The sequence below is a fragment of the Ochotona princeps genome, chromosome 5 (assembly GCF_030435755.1).
Source record: "Ochotona princeps isolate mOchPri1 chromosome 5, mOchPri1.hap1, whole genome shotgun sequence".
NCBI classification, from domain to species: Eukaryota; Metazoa; Chordata; class Mammalia; order Lagomorpha; family Ochotonidae; genus Ochotona; species Ochotona princeps.
The window spans coordinates 45,576,478-45,601,421 of NC_080836.1; the positions used below are offsets into that span (position 1 = coordinate 45,576,478).

The 24,944-nt window shown below is 37.7% G+C and overlaps 1 protein-coding gene across 1 annotated transcript in view; it reads right to left on the bottom strand.

Moving 5' to 3' along the window:
- COBLL1 (cordon-bleu WH2 repeat protein like 1) overlaps positions 1–24,944 on the bottom strand; it is a 136,335-nt gene that overhangs the window by 11,494 nt on the left and 99,897 nt on the right. Inside the window, exons 9-13 of the mRNA XM_058664569.1 lie at positions 13,260–13,407; positions 12,767–12,841; positions 11,525–11,653; positions 6,506–6,740; positions 5,432–5,526 (exon numbers count right to left, since the gene is read on the bottom strand). Of these exons, the coding sequence (XP_058520552.1) occupies positions 5,432–5,526; positions 6,506–6,740; positions 11,525–11,653; positions 12,767–12,841; positions 13,260–13,407 (682 nt within the window). The remainder of the gene's footprint in view (positions 1–5,431; positions 5,527–6,505; positions 6,741–11,524; positions 11,654–12,766; positions 12,842–13,259; positions 13,408–24,944) is intronic.

Here is a 24,944-nt window from a genome sequence, read left to right on the forward strand (position 1 = left end):
TGAAAATATTAAAAAGGTGGAAGAATTCACGCTTTTTAACACTTACCCAACTGGAAATAGGCTGGATTGAATTCTATGAATAATTTTTACTTCATGAAACATTAAAAGTCTTGAAGTTGCACACAAAGACATTATCATGGGCTTGGATTCACAGAATTGAATATGACTACAACATGTTAATGCAACCCTTCGAATCTCAGTTCTCCCAGATATAACACAGTACACACCCATATTTTACATACTTTATGTTACACTTTTGGCAGGAAATGTTATTGGCCCAAACCAGCACCACACAGAAGGCAGTTTATGTTCCTTCTTATAAGCAAAGGTTTCAGTTTTCAGGCATTAATAATAATGACAAAATAAACTGATGAATTAAGAAAACTGTTTTTTTCTTTTTTGCATTTTGACTTTATCTAATCTTCTAGTGTATTTACACTTTAAAACCAACATTAGAAGGAAAATAATATCTGTAAATGTTGTCAGTCTTCATTATGCTCCCCTTTAGTTTATGAAGTGAAACCTGAATCCAAGTTACTATCTTGTTAATTGGTTGTTCTCACTAGAGACCTGGAGAGGACATGGGGTTTGAGGCACGACATGGGTGATTTCAAACTATGTAAAAATGATCATGCAGATCTGGATATCTCTCTGTGGGAAAAAGGTATCCTTAATCTTCTAGAGTCACAACCCAAACAGAGAAAACCAGATTCCTTCTACCCTGAAAATGAAAATAATGTGCCAGTATCTAGGACAACAAGGCAATAACTTCCAGTCTACAACATGACAAAGGTCTCGACTGAGGTGCTGGTTGGAAGCCCCAGTTTGTGAATATACAGCACATGCCACACACCTAATCCTGAACTGACTCACAGTAGTGCTGCTTCAGTCAAACACCCTGCATGAGGTGTCAGCACTGGTGCTTGCCCCCAGGGAAATGCAGGTATTGTGAACAAACAGTAAAGGATATCAAGTATCTATTTACACTGTCTTCACTGGCGTATCTACAACAGGAGAAGATCAAGTATATTGCCTAAATGCTAAGGGGTCCATATTATACATCCTGCATTTAAAAAGAAAACAACATATATGTAGGCATGGAGGGTAAAGGGATGTTACCAGGCAAACTTGATTGCAAATAATTTTTAAAAATCTTCAGATTTTTCATTTTGCCTGTTGTTTATAGCAATATCTATATTGTGTTGTAAGATTCAAATCAACCTCACAGGATCTAATGTCATCGGAACAACACCTGGGAGCCCTGAGCAGACCTCAGAAACAGAAGAACAGTGAACTTCCTTCGGGACTCAGGAGAGGAACTTTCTCTAGTCCTTACTTAGTTGCAACTTTGGATCCCCACCCTCTCTTGCAATGACCATTGGGGTCGCTCCGGAGACCGTCCCCCCCAAAAAATTAGATTAGATGGACAGAGACCAATAAGGAAAGTTTAGAACAGACAGGAAATGGTCAGCTTGGACTCACATATACCTTACTAGGCAGGACATAAAGATTAGGTATACCTCACCAAGATATTGAAGATTTCTCTGCACACACCCCCTAAAACTGTTCTGTGCCTCAAGTGTTAACATATGCCTTGTTAGAGGTATAAGCCTGTTTGGATTATCCTAAAATTAGCAAAGTTCAGTAAAAATCATACTTCAATACTATAAACTGCTAAATATAAAAATGAAAATAGACAGGAGACAGCTGAATAGAACCCTATAACCATTTTAAGGTGTACAGCAGCTGGTTGTGTATAGGCTAAAATTGAAATGTCAATGAAGTAGTCACAGGATGTGGTTAAGAACTTGCATTTTCTAACATATTGGTCACTCAATACCATGTCAATTAACTCCATAATGTTGTAAATTGTTGCTGAGGTTATACTGTGGCCTTTCATTGGAGGGGATGATATTCTGCCAGCTCTACTTTCAGACCAGGAATGATCTCCCAAGGAAATTGTTGAACTTATCTGGATAACGAGAGGCCGGACTCTATGCATGGTACATGCTCGCAATGAGGGAATCATGAGTGGATATGAACTGTACTACTGCAACAATGTAGAGGAATCCACCATGGGGGGTGGGTACAGGGAGGGGTTGGGGGAATTCCAGGGCCTATGGAACTGTGTCATAAAACAAAATAAATAAAAAAGAAAGAAAGAAAGAAAGAAAAAGAAAGATGAAAAAAGAAAAACACAATTTTGTTTTTCCCAAATAAATGCAACTGATGATCAGAAGACGCATCATCAATGTGACTTCTTTTTGTGATTTATGAAATTAAGAGCACATATGATGAGGAACTGTGTAAGATGCTCAAGTGTGCTTCATCTTTCGTCTCATTTGGTTTCTAAGTATTTTTAATGTTTATATAAAGCTATATGTTTAAGATTTATATAAACATTGTTAGGAGTACGGAAGAATTAAAGAAATGCTCCCTTACAACAGGAGATGAATACATAAACATATTCTATTATGTCTCATTTTACAAAGATTGGTGGTTTTTCCTAGTTTACACAGCAGAAAAATTTTCCAAAGGATATAAATCAATGTTAATTTATCTTCAAAATCAAGTCCCCCATAATTAACTCAAACTGGTTGGTTGTAGAACTCTAAATTTGTTCTTCCTATTTTTAGTCAATAGCATTTATTTAACCATTGTCTGACTTTGAATTCCTCTTTTATATTTCATCATTATTCCTAATAATGATCAGGTCTAGAAATTTGGAATAACCACTGAATGGTTTATTGGTTAATTCTCATCCTCATTCCAAACTGACAATGACACTAACCAGGAATGTATGAATGTCTAAGCCATGTTCTAATGTTGGCCAGTAGAGGGAGAAGGTAACATTCCCATTTCCTACTATTCCCCTGTTAAAAACTGTCACTGGAATATAGGTAAATTATAGGGCAGGTAAAAAGGGAAACAGAATAAAACTGCTTTGAGGATAACAAAAATTATTTTAAAAATCACCGAGTGCTGAAAGAGGTTAATACAAGCTACCCACAAATCAAATATTATGTAGATGTACTCAGGACCTTAGCACTCATCTGATGCCAAAGTTTTAGTGAAAAAAAAGCTGTTATTTTGAAAAGAAATGTTAAAACAATTCCTCAATAGAAATGTTACTGTCATCATAAATTTATACTGTGGAAACTGCAGCAGGAAAATTAAAAAAATGATTTAATGTTAGACTTTCTCAGTGAGGTATCTGATTGGTAATAAACTAGAAGAAAACGAATTAGAGTTATACATAGTCACATTAACCAAAACATACCACACATGTAAAACAGACATACAAGAGAACTTCAAAGGTTCATGGAAAAGTGGAAATTAGAATGCAAATTTATTTTGACCAAAAAAATTGACATTCATGCACAGTATATTTCACAATACATATTCGTCCATGAACTTAAAAAATACCCTAATATGAACATATATTGAAATCTATAGATAAGATTATATTTTTATGTTTTCAAAGAATCTTAATTTTGTATAGTAAGTATTAGACCATGCAAATTCATAGCTAGCTTCTTATTCTCTTTACGCATCATTGAATGTTATTTGAGTTTTCTACTGTGCAGAAACATTTTTCTGAAATTCAATCCTAAGGATATAAAGAACACCTCAGTGTGTTTTTCGGTACAGGAGAAATTCAAAGGATAAGATAAGTTTTTTTCTCAGATTCAAGAGTGTCCAACTGAGTTAAGGAATCAGGAAGATAGAACTACATGGCTGCTCGTAAACAAGTAAGAGGACAAATGGAGTGATGTGATTCAGCTAGAGACTTCTGAATAGGGGATTTAAGTGGAAAATAGAAATAGAAAAACAGGTCTCCAAGCAAAGACAATATGAGCACAGTGAGTGAATTAAAACGTGAAGAAAAGAACTAGTCTAGATTTGGCAACAGGGATTTAGAAATGATGATAAATAAGGTCACAATATAAAAGGCTGAGGCATTGAAATTACAAATGTTTCTTGCGTTTGCTTTTTTTGCAGAGAGAGGACAGACAGTGGGAGAGAAAGATCTTCCATCCGCTGGTTCACTTCCCAAATGGCTGCCATGGTCAGAGATGGGCGGATTTGAACCTGGAAGCCAGAAGCTTCTCAGGTCTACACAGGAGTGCAGAGGCCCAAAGACCTGAGCCATCTTCTGCGGCTTTGCCAGACACATTAGCAGGGGGTTGGATTGGAATTGAAGCAGCTGGGACTCGAACATACCCATGGGATGCCATTATGCCGTTATATTAGCCAGAAACTTACAAAAATTTGAATTAAGATACAACATCTAGGCAATAGAATAGGCTGGGCTACAGTTAGAAGAATAAAAAGACCAAATGCCAAGGTGAAATGGCCTGTGCCAATAGGGAATGCAGCACCCAACTAGCACACCTCCCACTGATTTAGGTGAGGGACGACAGTGTGATGGGCAGAGCCGGGAAGAGCTGCAATACTCATCGGTTCCAATGGAGGTTGGGGCTCAGAATAGAACCAACCCAGGAATTACAACCACCAGCTGATTGGAGTGATGGACTGTGGCAGGCACTGTGCTTACTAGTAGTACATGTAGGAGCCTGGACTGGGAACACCTCAAAGTTTCTTTGGGGATTCCCCTGAACAAAATGGAGGAATCAAAACATTAACCAAGAAAAGATAGAAGATGGAGTAGATCAATCAACCACCTCAGCTATATGTTTGCAGCGAAAAACTGGACAAGGGGAAACTCTAAGATGGACTATGTCAATCAGTGGACTCTGCACCAGCCTCATCGTACCTGGATTGTTGCTGATCTAATTGATCGAGGTGACGCTGTGCTGGCTCTGCCCTCAAACCTGAGAGGGCCTCCCTAAGAGGCCGTTGAACTTGACTGGACAAGTGGGATGCTGGACTCTGTATGGTGTGAGCTTTTAATTAGGGAGTCTCGGCGGAACTTGGGCTGTGGTTATGCATCAAGGTGGGGGGACTCACCATGGGGGAGGGGTTTGGGGTGAAGGGGGGAGAATCCCAGTACCTATGAAATTGTGTCATGTAATACACTGTAATTAATGAATAAATGAATAGGAAAAAAAAAGAAGAATAAAAAGAAAAAAATCAAACAGATACATCTATTGAACACAGCTTTAAGTGTTCTACGTAGACATTCTCCAAGATTTAACAACTATGGTATTATACAGGGTATTTAAGGGCACACTTTGGAGCAATACTGACGGAATTCAATGCATGGTGCCAACACTTACAAGTGTAGCTGGATTAACATTTTTGTAGCTCAGTCATTTGTAAACTGGGCCCCAAAATAACAGCATCCATAACACTCATGTTTGTTAAGTGAGTCAACATATAAGATCAATTGACTTAATAACTGTTAAGAATGATTCTTGTCACATCACAAGGCTATGCAAGGTAGGTTAACAGGATTTATATAACTCACCATTTTCTTTATTTGGGCCCAGTGACTTCAAGTTCATTACAGTGTCCATGGCTATCCCTCCATTGCTTGTATCATGCACAATAGTGTGTGTCTCTCTGGAAGACATGATATTGTATGTCCATAATTCTCAAATAATACATACACATGATGAGAAAACAGGCAACAATTTCCAAAGACAGATGGGCTGAAATAATCATCTTTTCCTGCCAGATACTGAAAATTTAAAAGCAAAGGAGAAATACAACTGGGAGGAAACTGCAGTCATGAAACATCATCTTTCAAATGGTGATTCTATTCCAAATAAAGCAAAAAAACAAAACAAAACAAAACAAAAAAGATGTAAGAAGCTTAGTAAGAACCTTAATAAGGAGGACATTTTTCCAAAAATAGAATCTTTGTTATTCAGCTACTTACCTTTAAAGAAAAAGGAAAAAGGAAATTAAATGGAACATTTTTATTTTGTGTATGGAAAAATAATTATACAAATCAGGATGTAGATGACTGTGGTTTTTTGTGTAATATTTAATTTTGAGATAAGCCCATGAAAATCATAGCAAATTCTTAAGGAAGATGGTTTATTTTGTTTAGCTAATTTCATTTTTATTGACGGTGCTGCGTTTGAAACAAAATTTGAGTGGAATGTGGATTTCAATTCTTCAGACCACTTATGAAGTGCATCTCGGCACAGGGTGAATTGTAATAGAACATAATGGTGATTCAACATCATACTGGACCATGCAAAATCATATTCACATATTAGTCAGTGAAAACCTTCGAGGAATGTTTAGTGAGAATTGAAAATCAACTTTCTTTTAATTTTTGAGCAGAACAATTAACTGATTAAATAAATTTGACAAATTTATTTATAAGTTACGCAACAGGGGTACGAGAAGCATTGAATTTCACGTTCTTTGAGAGCAATTCTATGCAAACATTTGCTTTATCAAAGCAAATTTGGTCTTGATGGTAAAAGGGAGAGAGCCCAAACCAAAAGCCAACTAGATTTGTGTTTAAAATATTAGATCTACACTTCAGAAGTCTTTCATGAATTGAACTGGCACACGAACTACTTACTGTCCATCTGTGGTTCCGGTGGTTTGCTTTTCTTCCTTGTCATTTTGTGAGGACTCTTCTCGCTCACTGCCAGGGGTTGAGTCAGGATCATTTTTCAGTGCATTTGTTACATCAGTAGATACAACATAACTATGTGGCGACTTCAGAGAAATGTTTTCAGCTTCATCTTTAGGCACTTCCTTCAGTTCTTCCTTTTCATCTATCTCTTCAAGGCTATAATCAGAGCTTATTCCAGCTACAAAGAAACGTAGATACAGTCCTAAATATTAATTTGCCTCATTCATCACACATAATACTAATATTGAAGGAATCTTAAAAATAACAATTAGTTGCAGTCATTTAAAATCTAGTTCAGAAACAGTGAAACACTTTTCTAATTGTGAATAATCACATAAACATAATTAGATTATCTGAGATTGATACAATTATAAAAAAAAAAACCAATTGCTAACATTGTAGGTTTTATCCACAGGTTAATTTAATCTGATTTCATGAACTTCCAACTAAATATTTAAGAATATATATTTCAATTAATTATAGTCATATAGCGCTAGATGCAAATTTAATGCTAATTAATTTACTTAAAGATATTTTTGTACTGTCTACAAGGGTAGCATAAAATTTGACTCAGTAATTATCAGCACTAACTATACTTAAGAAATCTCTGTGAGCCTGGCACAGTAACATAGTGGCTAAACCCTCGCCTCGCACGCACTGGGATTCCATGTGGGTGCCAGTTCGTGTCCTGATTGCTCCACGTCTCCCCCAGCTCCCTGCTTGTGCCTGGGACAGCAGTAGAAGATGGCCATAACCTTGGGACCTTATACCCATATGGGAGACGCTGAAGAAGCTCCTGGCTCCTGGCTTTGGATTAGCTCAGCTCCAGTGCTGTGGTCACTTGGGGAGTGAACCAGCAGTCAGAAGATCTTTCTCTCTATAGATCTGACTTTCCAATAAAAATAATAAATAAACCTTCAAAAAAAAAGAATTCCCTGACCCATCTTTAAAAATACATTTACAACCTACTGCTTAATCCGAATCTCTGAAGCGTGGGAGCCAAGAACTTTTAAAGCTTTGTAGATGATTCTAATGTACAATCAGGTATGAAAAAGGAGCCATTAATCTAGATGCTTAAGTAATGGGAAATAAATTAAACAAGTATTAATGAGTTTTTCTTCCCCTGCAGTTTGACACTCAGACACAAGTTCCATTAGCAATAAATATTCCCTGTGCATTATTAGGAAGCACACATGCATACATAAGTTGATGCCCAAGTTCACACATTTCCTTTCCCTAATTTTTGGCTAGTTTATTTAATTCTAAGTGGAAGCACACTATACCTAATGTTTTCCACCTAGCTTTTCTCTACTTTGTGTACTTTATCTTAGTGTCCCATATGAATCTCTGTATGCATGGATATTATTCCTTTAAAAAACTGTGACCAAAATTTTACTGCCTAAATATACGTTTTGTTTTTTAGTGACAAAAATCAAGGTAAAAGCAGACACATCTTCAGAAGTTACAATCCATACTCAATGTCAAAATTTAAACTAAAGGGGTCAGCACTGTGCTGGTTCCAGTTGGCTATTCTTTTTCCAATCCATTCTACTGCTAATGCCCCAGGGACAGCAGTGGAAGCTGACCCGAGGCCTTAGTAGGTCCCTGCCACCAATTGGGCAGACCAGGATGGAGCTTCTGGCTTCTGCCTGGGCCAACCCCAACCCTTGTAGCCATTTGTGGAGTAAACTAAATGATGGAGGACACATTTTCATTCTTTCTCCCTCTTTCCCTTCTACCTTTCTACCCTGCTTAATTCCTTACCCCTTTCCTTTGTCACTCTATTTAACTGTCCTTTAACAATAATAGTAATAATAATAAATATTTACATCAAGAGCAAGTTTCTAGACTTTTCCTTAAATAAAATTAAACATTTCTATTTATACAATAATATTTCAATGAAGTTCAATTTTACCCTGAGGGGTGTGTGTGTGTGTGTGTGCGCGCGTGCATGTATGGTGGGAGAATAAGACTGATAGAGCACCAAATCATAGATTTACCACCACCTGCAAAATCCAACATAAGTGTAATACACTTAAAGAGTTTTTAATGTACTTAAAAGATAGCTCTCTAATGTTAATTTCAGGCATGCAGACAGAAAAAGTATCATTTTTTTCTCTTACATTAAAATGATGGAAAATTTTAATGACATTTTTATGGTTAATAAAAACCACTTAATAGAAAAAAACACTAAGTAGCAGCTTAGTTTAAGTGGATTTTCAAATATACATGTTTTAGCAAATGCTGTTGTATCGTGATGTGTAGAAATCATGATACCAATGTACAGAATTATCTATCACAGAACACAATACTGAGGTATGTACACAATTTGCAAGTTGTATACTGAGAACAACGAAAGCACATAGTCATTCGGACACACATGCGATCTTATATGTAACTCCTCGGTGTGTGAACATATCAAGGCTCTGGGAATATTACATTAACTTAAGCAGCATTCTTCAAATTATTGCACCTTGTCTCTATTTCTCTTACTTATGGCAAGTATTTAAAAGACAGATATCTTTAAGTATGGGGTTGCAAGAACTGGTCTCAACAAAAAAGGAAAAATAAGCTATAGATTTTTTTAAAATTATTTTTCTGTTTTTGTAGCTTGGTAATTACCAACACCCTATAGACTTGCTTGCATATTTTGTTTTTTTTAGCTAGGAAAGCATTCTATTATTAAAAGTTTTAGAAAAGGCAGTGACTAGAAAATTTCTAATCATTCAAAAGAATCTTCAGGTTGTTGTTTGAAAAGAACAGATGTTCCCTAAGCTTTGAAAATGTTAAATCAACTTTGCTTTGTATATGTTGGCCAAATTTTAGGACTGTGATGACAAAAGACATTGAAGAAGGTACTTTGGACAATGAATAAGTTTCACAAATGTTGTATTTACAACTGTCGTATTTCAGATTCATAAGCACTACAGGGAGTATATTCATGTTCAAAGGAGAGAGCATCCAAAAATCTTGGAGCTGTTTTAAGATTTAAACAACTTATGCAGTATACTATAGCTCTTACAAAAATCAGTTTGAAAATATAATTATTGAAATTTTATTTACACATACATTTTTTCAGATAATTTTAATAGTTTAATTTTTCAATCCCACTGAAGGTAGAAAAGGACGTTTTGAAACAAATAAAATTTTTCTTCAAATATAATTCATAAAATGTGAAACACATAAAAGAAATATAAATATTTAACTTTTCAAAAGACATTTTTATAAAACTGTAGCATTTTTTTAAAAAAAGATTTATTTATTTTTATTAGAAAGGCAGATATACAGAGAGGAGGAGAGACAGAGAGGAAGATCTTCCATCCAATTATTTACTCCCCAAGTGATTGCAACGGCTGGAGCTGAGCCAATCCGAAGCCAGGAGCCAGGAACTTCATCCAAGTCTGCCATGTGGGTGCAGGGTCCCAAGGCTTTGGGCCATCCTCCACTGCTTTCCCAGGCCACCAGCAGGGCGCTGGATGGGAAGCAGGGCTGCTGGGATTAGAACCGGCACCCATATGGGATCCTGGCACATACAAGGCAAGGACTTTAGCCACTAGGCCATTGTGCTGCGTCCACAGAAGTGTAGCATTTTATTTGTGAGGTTATTAAAGCTTAAGATTTCATGAGGACCTAGATATCTTGTGTATATTTTTCTGGGAATCATCAAAATGGCAAAATTGCCTGACAAACATTATGCTTTGCTGAAAGATAATTGTATTAAATTAAATCTCTTCATATACACTACCTTTCTTCTCATTTGTTCCTCAAAATAATTCTTGCCATATCACACGTTATTGTAGTTTCTGTCAGAACCTTTTTCTTTCGACAATGACAGACACTATTTCTATCCAGCAAACTTTACTTTTTTGGAAGACAATTTTTGGAGTTTTGACGGACATATATAAATAATGAAAATACTATATATAAACATGTAAATACTATCACAGTCAAGACACAGAAAACGTCCACTAACTCCCTGCAGTCATTTACATCTTCCAGTAGTCAGCAATCACCTTAACACAAGCCTCTGGTCACTATTACTCCTACGGTTTTTGCCTTTGCAAGAATGTCACACAAATATGATTATTCAAGCCACTGGAACTTGGCTTCCTCGTTTCAATCACACATTTGAGATTCTGTCTTTTTGATGGTCAGGTGCAGTACCACCTTCTGGTTTAGGGGTGGACAACATATTGTTTATCTGATCCTCAGTGTAGAGACATTTTTAAAATTTTTCAATATTTGGGGCCAGCACAGTGGTACAGCTGGTTCAGCTGCCACCACTAATGCAGGCATCCTATATAAGCCCTGGTTCCAGTACTGGCTGCTCCACTTCCGATCCAGCTTCCAATTAATACGCTGAGAAAGCAGCAGAAGATGCAAGTGTTCGGGTCCCTGCCACCCACTTGAGACCCAGGTGAAGTTCCAGGCTCCTGGTTTTGGCCTGGGCAGCTCCAACCATGATGGACATGTGGGGAGTGAACCAGTGGATGAAAGCTCTCTCTCCCTCCCTTCTGAAATTTGTCTTTCACTTAAAACTTTAACACATTTAAAGTTCCAGTGACCTTAAAAATTAGAATGAAAGCAATATGATAGAAAATAAGCCATATGTAGATAACAAAAGAGCTCAAAAAAAGAATAAATGCAAGTATTAATTATGTATCTATATGTATGTTGAAATTAGAAAGCTCAGTTTCCCCTCAAAAGCAGAAAACCAAACAGAAGAGAAATGGTAATCCCACAGAATCACTGATTTCATTCACCTCATACATTGTCATATTTTTCTATATGATTAGATAAAAACAGCAAACTCCAAGTATGAATGAAGTTTTAACTGAAAAGAGGGAACTTGTATTTATTTATGAAAAACTGGTACCCAAAGGTTCAACAAGTCATCAGATTTGTACTTGAGAGTATCTTAGCCTGCATGAAACACCAGCCAGGAGAGGCTTGACCACCTACAGGTCAATGATGCTACCGAGGGCACAGCTGCCTCGGGTGTTCCAGGGCCCTCTGAGAGGGTGGGCTCCTCCAGCAGTGTGGGTGTGGTGCACTGCTCCTGATGGGGGGACGCGGGGCCCAGCGAGGCTCCTGTCGAAGAAGCAGAATCCGTGGAAACGGCACTTAGACAATGGGATAAAGGCAAACAGAGACCAGAAAACATTGGGAGAAAAATCAGATTTGTTATCTCACAATTACCCATGCCATTAACAAGAGATCAAACGGCAAAGAGAAACAGTTTCAAGTGAAGTATGAAAAGCATGCACATACTGTCCTAACACTTCAGAGTCTCCTAATTTTTCTATCCTGTTTAAGTGAAGGCTATTCATAAGTTTCCTTATGGAATAAAATAATGTCATTGATACACTTCTGAAGAAACCATTACCAGTTACCCATCAACAATATTTTAAATCACAAACAGGAGTGGTGAATTCTTACATGCATTTAAATTCCAAATTTAAAATATCAGTTAAAAATGAAAGAATCAAGGGTATGTGATTGTTCAAAAATTTTACCTGTACTGAATATAAACATTATAAAAATCAGATAAAGTTTTAAATAATTAATTTTCGTAATTATCAGCATAGCAGCATCCTACTTTTGTACATTATTGGTCTGTCACATCTTTTTTTGTCTAATTTTAACACTAAGAATTAAGAAATCTTACCAGACTTATTTCTATTACAACTACTAGAGAATTATTATTGAAAACATTTGAAATGCTTTATTTTTCACTAGAATGTCATTTCTTCTGGAAGTATCTAAAATAAGAGCCACATGATAGAAAAATTTTCATTGTAACACTTTTGCAATTAGTGTTAAACACCCTGTGCTCATAGTCCCATCAGGAAATTGTCTTTACACTTTCATGTAATTTTTCTTCTAAACACACCAAAGAACAGTCCTAACTATGCTGTGTCATTACTCTCGGGAAACAGGTTAATATATGTTAACCTGACAATGCCTAAGGAAAAAACCAGAAGGCGAGGAAAATTCTCAAGACATCATTCTGGAAGTGAACCTGCGCTCTCTGCCAGTGGCATGGTCTAGTCTGTAATACCACACGGGAGAAGAGTTAATTCGTTGACGGCATACAATCTGGGAAAGGAGGCCAAAGAATCCATTGCTCTTTCATACTCATTTCTGTATTGTCATGAAAGTTCTTTTTTTAGGAAATAAACATTGCGAGTGAAAGTGCCATACCTGGGCTGGACAGCGCTTCGGGGGAGCTGGCCTCTGAGGCACTGTCTGCAGGAACTCCATCCTCTGATTGCGGGACTAGAAGAAACAACACAACTCATGGCTTGCACATGCAAAAATGACACAACTACTTAGTGGTTGAATTAACGCTATGGAATTCAAAAAGCACTAAATCCTAACTTTGTTAGAAGACATTTTACCAGCCAGCTGTGAGGCAACAAAGCTTCACTTAGATTCTCACTCCTACATGTAGTCAATATTGGAATAGCAGTATCTTTTTGAATAAATTCGTGAATCAAGAAATTTGTGAATTATAACATTTCAGGATCACACAGCGGGAATAATTTTGAAGAGAGTTGAGTGAGAACAATCAGGACTATTTATAAACCTTAAGTGGTAGTCACAGTTTTTAATCAAAAGACCTAATGTCAGTTCTACTGCCAGCATTAAACAAAACACAGCCTTAATCAGATGTTAACGGGGAGAGGAACATTACCAGTTACAGGGCTATTCTCGACACTCTGGTGAGAGGGAGTTTTGGAGGGAGGGGAAGGTGCTTTACGCTTCATCCTTTTCAAAGATGAATTCCCTGTGGATGTACTACTGAGTGAACCTGTCCTCATGATGTCTGCTCCACCAGGACTCTGCAGAGAACAAAATGACCAGACATAGTTCTATTTTTAGAAATTAGCAGCAACCTTTAGGGTTACACTGAACTTTGTCACACACATCATATACCAAAACGGAACATAACAGACATCTATTCAAGAAAACATTTATAGAGCATCTGCTGTGTGTAGAAGCTGAGCTATGGGATGGACACACAAGAGAAATAAAATGTGGCCCTTCACATAATCTTAGCCTATGATGGGAGACAGACATGCAAATAAATAACTAAAATATAAAGGTTTCATAAGTAATACTGTTAAAAAACTTGCAAATAAATCCTGGAAAAATACTATATATAAAGTAAGATGAAAAGGTTAAGATTATGTATACAATAATAGCTTGCCTGAACCATCCATCTCTTTTCAACACCTCTGTATCATTGAAAAACACTTAAAAAATCTCTCTGTCTGCTGGAGGCAATGTCCTTTGAGGTCACCAATCAGACATCTACTGCTCTCTCTCACAGCAGGTGACTGTCAGCACACGCTAAGACCGTTCTGTCTCAGCAGCTGGTTGGTGCCTCCTAGCCAGTGGCCATGTCATTTTGCTCTTTCTCTGAACAACAAAACTGCTTAACAGCAGTGTTTGTGTCTTCCCCCCACTCCACTCTGGCCCTTCCAATTAGACTTCTTATCACCTGGTTCATTTAAATTAGTCCTACCAAAATCATCAATAAACTTGACCATGAATAAATACATAGTTACTTCTCAGAACTCGTTTATTTGCCCTGCTAGCACCATGAAATACAGCAAAATTGTTGTCTTTTCTCCCCTTTCTTCCAGGATGGTCTCTTCTTTCCTCTCCACTCAGCTGTACTCACACTATTCAGCTTTCTTTTTGCTTCTTTTTTTAATACCTCTTCACTAATGCTGGTATAACCCAGCTCCAAGACATACTCTTGAATACTTATGGTCATTCTCATGATGCAAATTAATATACAGTTCATCCTTCCACCCTTTTCTGATTTGCCTTTAATGTCTAAGGCTAACTCAATTTAGCATTATTAAAAGTGAGGTCGTGATAATCCCGTTTCTCCAACCTCCACTCCCATAAGCTCTTACAATCTTCTCTAGCTCTGGCGCAGCAGGACATCCTTCTATTTGCTCTGTTTTGCTCCTTCTCAGTCCACATCAGTTCCATCCTCCCATGCCTCCCTTTGACGAGATCCAGCTTGGCTACAACCACAAACCCCAAGAACCTTCTCATTGGCCTTTGCTTCTACATTGCTTCCCTATAGTGCACGTTCAGAACAGCAACAGAAAGGATCTGACTCAAATGTAAGTCACATTAGACTGGTTAGAGCCTGCTGAAGGTTTCCCAGTCGGTAAAGAGAACCCAAATTCTTCAGAGGGACTTACGAAGTCAGGGACAACTAGACGTTTCCATTGCTTTTCTCATTCCACCACAAAGGCCTTCGTCCTGTCTCTTCAATGCACAGGAAGCACATCCTGTGCTGGTTCCCTGTGCCTGGAATGCTCTTTTTGTGGTTATTCAATATTTCCCTAATTTGATTGAGGTCAATACACACATCATGTTTCCAATGAACTTATCCAGGACTCCCAGTACTTCTGGTCCCCCTTCCTATATTTACTTTTATAATTAGCATCTAAAACCCCCTCAAAAATACTTGTTAGTTTATTTCTTGTCCATTCCCATTAGGATTGACTAGAATGGCAGGGATTTTCCCTTATCCTTTTTTTTTTTTTAAGATTCTTAAAATTTTTTATTGGAAAGTCAGATATACAGAGAGGAGGAGAGACAGAGGGAAAGAGCTTCCATCCAATGGTTCACTCCCCAAGCAGCTGTAACAGCGGGGCTGCACCAATCAGAAGCCAGGAGCCAGGAGCTTCTTCTAGGTCTTCCACACAGGTGCAGGCTCCCAAGGCTTTGGGCCATCCTCCACTGCTTTCCCAGGCCACCAGCAGGGAACTGGATGTGAAGTTGGGCTACCGGGATTAGAACCAGTGCTCATATGGGATGCTGGAGCATGCAAGGTGAGGACTTTAGCTGCTAGGCTACCAGGCTTCGCTCCATCCTATTTTAATCACTGCCACAAACTTTAGAACAGTATTTGGCTGATAGAAGCTTTGCAATAAATATTTGTGGAGTGAATGAAAATAGAATAATGCAATGCCTGAATTCATGAGAACTCTTTTGGTCTTTATGCACTGCTATACACAGAGAATAAACTTAGTATTTTATACTATTTCTGCCAGAAGTAAAGGAAGCCACTCACAGTGTGAGGAGGGTGAGTCACCTTACAGGGACAGAGCATCAGTTAGGTCTATTCTGGCAACTCGGCAGATCTCTAAATACATCTAAGAAAAGTGGATATTATAATTTTACAAGTAGTTGAAGTATTAAATTCCTCCCATACCAAGCCAATAAGCTGCTCCAGTCAAACCCTCCCTGTCCCTTGCTTTGACTGGTATCATGAATCATAAAATTTTTTTCACCTTTAGGTCAAATTCTCAATCATTTATCCATTTTTCCATAAATATAGTCATGACATGAATTTCTCAAGCAATAACATCTGTTAAGGGGTTAAAGTAAAATTTTCTCTATAATAAAGCAGACATCATTGACATTAAAAGAGAAGAATTTGTACATGAAAACCTTATGTGAACCTATTCATGACTCAAAGATACAATATACCTTGATTTTATTTATCAGCCTAGAAGTCTTAAAATGAGCTATTTTATAGGACATTTATACTTCTATGTATAAAGAATTTTTAACTAGTCTAGATAAAGAAATTTGAAATTTATAAATGCTATAATTATTTAGATAGCAATTAACTATAAACAATTGAGGCAACATACAAAGGAAGGACAGAGCCATTAGCATTTCTGGAGGTACTATGTTTATTAAACTTATTCTGGAAGATTCACTTTACTTGCCCTGTTCTGCAGCCACTGTGTGATGGTAAATGATGTGCAATTTCTTGAGGTGTAATTTGGATCAAAGAGACAAAGAATAATGTTATTAAAAGAGAACATGATATTTACCGAATAATTTGTAGTGGCCTTATGCATCCTGTCATAACTTAATTTCATTCTGTGTTTATTTAAACTTACTAGATTAGTTAAAACTTAAACTCAATTCTTGCTTTAGGAATAGTCTAAAGGCAAGAGTTTTTAATAGTAAAAACAGGAACTTTAGTCAATCAGCAGGAATTTAGGTTTTGTTTTGAGATGGGAGTGATATCTGTGTTACCAAGCACTCAAGGAGAGAGCTGAATACACGTTTTGTTCTGCAATGCAAAAAGTCAAGAATTGTTTCCTTTAATAAAGAAATATTGAAAATTTTAAAAATCTAAGCAATATCCAAAGGTAAACAAAAATCATATATGATGCTATTTTGTGTTAACTGCAGTATTACTGTTAAGACAAATGGAGGAACCCGGAGCCTTGTAGGAGACATGTTCTATGCTAGTACTACAAAAAGTTCCCTGGGGAGGTGAATATTTGGTGTGTGGCAACCATGCTGCTTGAGGTTCCCACAGCCCAGCTAGAAGGCCTGAGCGAAGGGGAGCCACCTTCTGACGCAGCTCCCTGCATGTGCACCTCCTGGGAAGCACCTGGGTCCCTGGCACACATGTGGGAGAACTGGATGGAGTTTGGGAATCCTGATCTCAGCCAAGCCAAGGACCAAATCAGCTGTTGTGGGGAACCGAGAAGTCAATCAGGAGATGGGAGTTCTGCTTTTCAAATAAATATAAATCTTTCAAAAGTTCATGGAAAATAGAAATAAAAATGATTAGTTGATACAAAGTTTTGAAATTCATGAGTAGTTTCTATCATAATACTTTCTGTGAACTTTGAGAGACACAGAGAGAACTTGCAGTAAATGATTCATCTCCAAAGGGCCCAGCCTGGAGCCAGGCAGATCTCAGTTCTGGTTTCCCACATGAGAGGCAAGGCACAGTCACTTGAGCCTCACCGGTTGCCTGCAGATGTGCGCATAAGCAGGGATGGAATTGGGAGTGAATAAGGGACTAGTACCCAGTCACTCTGATACAAAGGCATTCTAACTGGCGTCTCCACCACTAGCTTAAGTGTTCACAACTGTAATGGATATTTTATAAGTCCCTTACATCCATGGATTTCATTTTTTTTGCACTAAAATAAACTTATCTTTCAATTTTATTTCCTATCAACTTTGTTAGTTTTCCTTGCACGTGTACTGCAAACATCCTTTTCTTTGAGGAATTTCTGCAGGAAAAGGTAGGACATCTAAGTTGGAAGACTTAGATATTTCTAAATAGATAGTCATGCAGAAAAACTGGTATGTGGTGTTGGATATACAGAGAATAGACAGGTCTAACACAGAAGACTGGAGAGGATCAAACCCAAGCATGACTAATGTTATAAAGCAGACTCTTTAAACTATGGTGGTTACTGAGGTAATATATTCCATACTTGTCCACTCACAATATTTAAAAATAAGAAACACTGGAGAGGCCAGTGATGCCAAAACAGCAACATTCTTCAACTTCGTGTAGGAGTATATGTACCCTTCACACATACATTCCTCCCAAGAATCTTCTAATAGATTCTGGAATTTAACTACCCAGTGCTTTTGAGTATGAATTTGCGTTACTTGCCAAGAGGCTTTTGGAAGGTTTGTAAGTTGGAAGGCAGCCTACCATGATGGTTAGCAATGAAATGGACATTCAGTTCAACACGAAAAGATCGGACCAAGACACAGGTCATTTGTTGTCTTTAACCTCTGTCTCTTCATCTATGGAAGGAGAACCAGGGATGTCCTTAGAAGGAGGGGAAAGTACTGAACACAGCGTCTAGCATACAGTAGTACTCCATAGAAACCTGCTGACATTATCACAGGCAATTCACCTGTTAAATAATGTGAAAGCTTTCTATAAATAAAAATAAGAAAATGAAAGTTCCTGATGCTAGAATTAAAAGAATGTCTAAAGGGAAGTATTTAAGACTATATTTTGTCTTTGGTGACAGTGATGCTGGGGATTCTATTGGAATTAATCTCAATATAACCAATCTTAAACCATATCAGTACTTAAAGGTCAGGAACTTCTTAGCCCACTGCAGAATTTGGTTGTGTGTCTAAAGTCCTCTACAAGTATGTCACCTCCAGTCACTTCATCAAACCATAAAAGGTTTTACTATAATGCCAGTTTATTAAATTTGGTGATGAACAAATGCTTTAATTATTGTATATAAAATTAAACAGTTCTTCAGTAAATTTCAGGAGAATTACAACTAAAGGTCTCCTTCTAACCCCCTTTAGCTTTATCACCTGGATGCAATTTCTTTTTTACAATGTTTTTAAGTAGAGTTTGAGATAAAATTATTTTTCACAAAATGATAAAATAGGTCACTAGGAGACACTGCTTTGGTTTAATCATTAGAGATAGTCAATTATTTACGTTAGTTCAGTCCATCACTGATAAGTCGGCCTGCAAATAGAGAAACTTGCTTCTCTAACAGGAATGCGCATCGCCAAATTTTATGGTCTGTGAAAGGGAAATAGGACAAGGAAAACCAGAATACACTAACCAAAGAGACAAGTCCAGCCTGAAAGTCACACCAGGGAGATCTGATCCGGGGAATTCACATTGGCTCAAGCAAATGGAATTAAATGGCCTTCAACAGAATCACAGAGCTCCAGCTCTGTATTAGTCAGCGGACCATTTTTTAATCACGAATGAATAGCAAGATATTAGACACTGAAATCAACATCTTGCATAAAAGAATGAAATACAAAAAGAAAAATAAGATAAAACTGCATTAATGGGTATGAGCAGAATATATAACCTCAAGGATGTGGTGAAATGTTTCTATTAGAAATCTTGGAGTTACTTCTGTTTAAAATGTGTTTTACACAAGTGTAGAAGGGTGAGGTTAGTGACAGAACACAAAGGATCCTTCACCATTTTCTTAGGAGTGAGTGTTAGGGTGCAGGGGGTGACGCTGTTCTCTGGGTTGCCTGTCTCTGGGAGGCAGCAGGGGGTGGCCCAGTACTTGGATTCCTGTCTCCCACAGGCAGATCCAGAAGGAGTTCCTGGCTCCTGGCTCCTGCCTAGTCCAGCCTTGGGAGATGCAGGGATTTGCTGAGTTAACCAGGAAATGACAGATAACTCTCCTTTTCCCTCCCTCCCTCTCCTGCTCTTCTTTCCCTCTCTCCCTCCCTTCCTCCTCAGCTCCTTCTTCCTCTCTATTTCATCTTAAAATTTATATGATGTTTAGTCAAATTTATTATAACTATGAATTACGTTCCAATGACTAAGTTTTTTGTGATGCGAAGATAATGGTTTTACCCTTGATGGGGTACCATTTAAAGCATTTTACAGCTTGGACAATAAAAGTGTCTTAGCTGCTATGGAGTTTTAAAAGTAAAATGCTATCTTTTAATGGGACCATGGAAGTTTATTTCTCACGCTCTGAGTCTCCTTGTTGAAATAATGGTACTTTTTCTCTTTGTGGGGCAATTTCTCCATATTTCTGGAAAATCTGGGACTTATATATTCTATTTTCTTATTCTCTGTAGAAACCTGATTTAAGAGTTTTCATTGATATCACACTGAAAGACTTTGGTTATCTAGGTCAACTTCGTCTAAGAATAATTCTTTCACATCAAAGTGAAAGAATGTGAAATACAGAAGTTGGGTGTCACGTACCAGACACCTATAATTAGGGGAAAGGAAAGTGGGATAGTAGTACCAGGCCTTGGAGCTTCTCAGTCGCTCTATAGAAGCAGTTGTCTGCTCTGCCTGGCTCTGCTGCTGTTAATCTACTGCAAGAAATACTATGAGATGAAGCAACGAGAACTGGTTTCAGTATTTAGGTATCCTAAATATCGCCACCACCATTAGCTTGTACCTTTTCAGGATCCCATTAAAATTAAACCTACTCACAGGATTCTGAGTGTTCAATTTCAGAACTGTATTTCTAATTCATTCCATTTAAAAATCATTATTAGTTAATGGTAACATGTGGATACTCTGTTTAACAAACTCAATATATTGAAGTTAATTTAGCCCAGGACCAAAATAGCAATCAAGGGAAGAAACAGAGGCCAACTCACTTCATCCCAGAGAGGGTCCAAGGTTGTATGGCAGGATTTATCACAGTGACAATGTATGGCTCACACGCTTCCCTGGCCTCTGTAAATACACCTGTCACCATGACATTCCAAGCATCACAGCGGGAAAGAGGCTAGGCACACTGCACACAATGAGCTCTGGGGCAGGAAGCCTCCTAGCACTCTTAACAATGGTGCTATATTAATTTTGAATGCAGCTTCCGAAAGGTACAATTTCTTAATACAGATGAGAAGAGAAATTCACATTAAATTCCACAAATGACCAACTGCTCTTAGAACTTACCTTTTTCTTTAAAATTTAACAACTTTAGAGTGAGTGAACACAGTTCTTTAATAGGAGGTAAAACTGACAGGAATCTAAAACATGGGGATCCAAGTAGTGTTACAGCAAGTTACATCATGGCCTGAAATTCCAGCATCCCACATGGGTGCTGGTTTAAGCCCTAGCTGTTCCACTTCTGATCCAGCTCCCTGCTCACATGCCTGGGAAAGCAGGCTAAGGCAGACACAGTGCATGGGCCCCTGCACACCGGAGAGGCCTGGCTGAAGCTCTCAGCTTGTATTCGGCCTGCCCCTGGCCATTGGAGTCACTTCAGGAGTGAATCAGAAGACAAGAGCTCTCTACATTTCTTTCTAACTCTGCCTTTCAAGGTAAATCAATTCATCTTTTAAAAAATGTAAAACATAATGGAGAAGATAGATGTAAGGAATAAAGAAGTAATGTGCTTAGAACGCCCATCTAGAACAAAAACATAAAATGTAGCATTCACTCCACTGCTTTTGCTACCGTAAATATGATCCTTTGTAAATATGATGACAACTATAATGCCAAGCATGCACTTTAGCTGGGAAGGCCTTACAAAGGCAAGCAGATTAAATGTTATATTGTGCTGGTACATTTCTCTACTGAATGAAAGCAGTCATATTTTTGGAAATACAGATAGCTGTATTCTGTATATCAACTGAAAATGCCATGGTAACCACTGTTTCTAGGCAATTGTAGAATTCTATGTGTATGTGGTCCACTTTCTATATTATACTAAGAGAGTGGAATGGAAAATAACCACTATGCAAAACCTGAATAAAAAACTAAAAAGAACTGTGTTCTTATATGTATTTATATATATCTATACATGTCTATATAATAGAAATATAACCTTAATTATACTGTATGAAGTAACTAGGTTTAAACCACATTAAGTAAAAATAAGAACAGTTATTTGCAAATGTCATAAACATGACAACAAATCATCTGCTTGTAAACCACAATTCATAAACCATAATATATGCAAAAAATTGCATAAAAAGTCAATAATGTAAAACTTTTTAAAAAAATTAGCCAGATATTATACTTTTGATATTAAATTTCACTTGCATAATACCAGATGGCAAAAATACTGAGATTTCTCAACATTTGAGTGCTTGTCTGTAGCAGGATGCAAAATCAGACCAAAGAAACATCATTCCTCACTGGAATGTGTTTTCAGTTGCAATCCAATACCCTAAAGAAAATAATGTGCCACGCTATGAGTCAGGGGAAGAGTGACGTGATGCTGTCTCCACACGATCCCAAGAAGCAAGGCCACTCCGACGAGCCAACTATCAAATTTTCCAAACAGCTTTCTGTTAGTTCTGTGGTCAAGATCGCCCATAACTGTTATCCAATTCTCCTTTCTCTTGCTGAAGTGCAGAACAGACTCCAGAGGCTTCTGGGTCACTACGACTAGTGTCCTTTGGTTTATGATTAAACATGCTCTCCATGGACACTCAGCGCTCAGAAGCCACAGTGCACAATGCACACTGAAGGTCTTAGCTTCAACCTCAGAATTCTACATCACTTTTAGCTTTATATTAATAACATTTTACCTCCTACTTTCTGCTTCAAAATGACAGTCTTACGGTGAATAATTATTTATGTTATACAGTAATGCATGCAAATCACAAGATGACCTAACTTACGTATCTTGTTGTGTGACACTGTAAGTCAGCAGCAAGCATCTTGTCAAAATGCCTAAGAGGTACCAAGGATAACTTCCAGAATATTTGCTATTGGAAAACTTCCAAGTGAAACCTACCAAAAAATGGCTGAAAAATATTTATTTATTTATAGATTAGAGTTATATGGAGAGGGGGAGATGGACAAAGGGAGAGGGAAGGGAGAGAGAGAGACAGACCAAAATTGAGATCTACCGTCTGCTGGCTCACTCCCCAAACTGCCTCAACAGCCAGGCTGGGGCAGGGCTAAAGCCAGTAGCCAGCAACTTCGCTCAGGACTCCCGAGCAGGTGTAGGTGACTGAGCGCTTGGGCCTTCCTCTGCTGCACGCTCAGGCACATCACCAGGGAGGTAAATCAGAAAGCAGAATCACCAGGGACTTGAAGCAGGTATCACAGGGGGAGACTCCACCAGCTACACCCAAGGCAGGCTCCAGAACATTAAAATATCACAGCAACAGCCCCTAATTTGGGTCTTTATGGAAGCCACTCTTGAAGCTACACAACTAAGTCAGAAAATCAAGAACCTTACTAAAAACTATTTCCAGAATAAGCTCAAAAATAACTACCCAAATATATTAATGTGCCAGCATTAGGAAATGTCTCAGAGGAACGAGGCAAGTTATTAAATGGGGACTGCCAAACAGTATCAAATTCCAGATGAAGTCACTTATCGGTATGCCTTGATTAAGACAAACAGATCAGTATGTCCTTAAAAGAATATCTGAAAGAAAATCAAAAGGTCAAAATGAGTAAAACTGCTATTTGTATAAATTAGTTATGCACTGCTGATATTTATGTCGTAAGCTCTATATAACCTTGCCTGTAAGAATCAAACATTTTCTACTTTAATATATTGAATATACCTCCAAAAATTTATTTCTGCTTTATTAACGGAAGCTTTGGGGGAAAAAATTGAAAAATCAGAATGCTGTACATCTGTTAAACAGCGCACCCTTGTGGTCCACTTTTGAATTACTACTTCATAATTTGTGTTTTATAAATTTAAAATCAATAAAAAATATTTTCCAAAAGCAAACAGAAATTAAAGGAATAAAAGCATATACACAGTTATTCATGTGCTTACAAGTTATTTGGTCAGACTTTTATGTTACCTATATTTTTCTCAAATCTCATTTTATATCATTAAGTAATTAAATTTCTGAAATTTTAAAATCAAAATTTTTCAATCAGATATCATATGCTTATAACTATCTCTGACTTTTCAGTTTAAAGCAAATAAGCAGTAAAATTCACCCAAAAATCCATGTTTCACATAATTTGCTCAGTATCTACATCTGACTGTAATAACAATTTCAATTCAAGAATGAACTATAATTTCTCCTATGTAACTAATATATTATTGTTTGGCCATACAATTTCAACAGAACATTATTAACAATTCAGCTCTTCTGTAAATGCTTAAGGAACATCTTTCTTTGTGCTTTTGCTATCTACGTCACCATCCCATCCACACCGATCCTCCTCTTCTGTGTTTCCTTTTCCTGTAAGGACACCAGGTCACTGGGTTAGGGTCCAACTTAAAGCTAAGACAATCTCACCTCCATTTCCTTAACTTGTGCGTCAAACACTTTCTAATAAGGTCACTTTCACTGATCTTTGGGGCTAGGACTTACAAGCATTTTGAGAGCTCAGGAACTCCATATAGAATAGATGTGTTCTCAGAAAGACTGTAGGAAATACGGGAAAACACCAAGGAGACCAGGCAAAGGAAGTAGTAACATGCAAAAACAACCAACCACAAAAAACCCAAGACTCCAAAACCAAAAGGCGCAACAAGAACGATCTCCAGACCGAAAAAAGAAGATAAAGCAACACCAAGGGTGACTGATCAAACACGGCTAAAACCTTAAGGAAATTCAGGCTGGGATGCCCAGGCTGTCATGTGATGCACACACACACACTGTCAACCACAGTCATAATTAAGAATTTTTGTAATGAATTTTTTTTTTTTTTAAAAAAAAGGTTCTTTGGGTCTGGAGCCATTGCCTATTGGCTAAATTCTCACCTTGCATGCCTGGGATCCCACATGGGTGCTGGTTAAGGTCCTGGTTACTCCACTTCCCATACAGCTCCCTACTTGTGGTCTGGCAATACAGTTGAGGATGGCCCAAAGCCTCGGGACCCTGCACCCACATGGGAGACCCAGAAGAAGCTCCTGGTTCCTGGCTTCAGATCTGCTCAGTTCGGGTCATTGTGGCCACTTAGGGAGTGAACCAGCGGACAGAAGATCCTTCTGTCTGTCCTTCTCTTTGTAGATCTGATTTTTCAATAAAAATATATCAATCATTTTTTTTTTAAAGTTCTTCATCTTTTCTCAGGAAAAACAAGTAATTCTGGGTCCCACTGCAGAATACATCAAAGAATCATCCAGATGTCCAGATCAAAAGGAAAACATAATTAGCAAAATTCTAC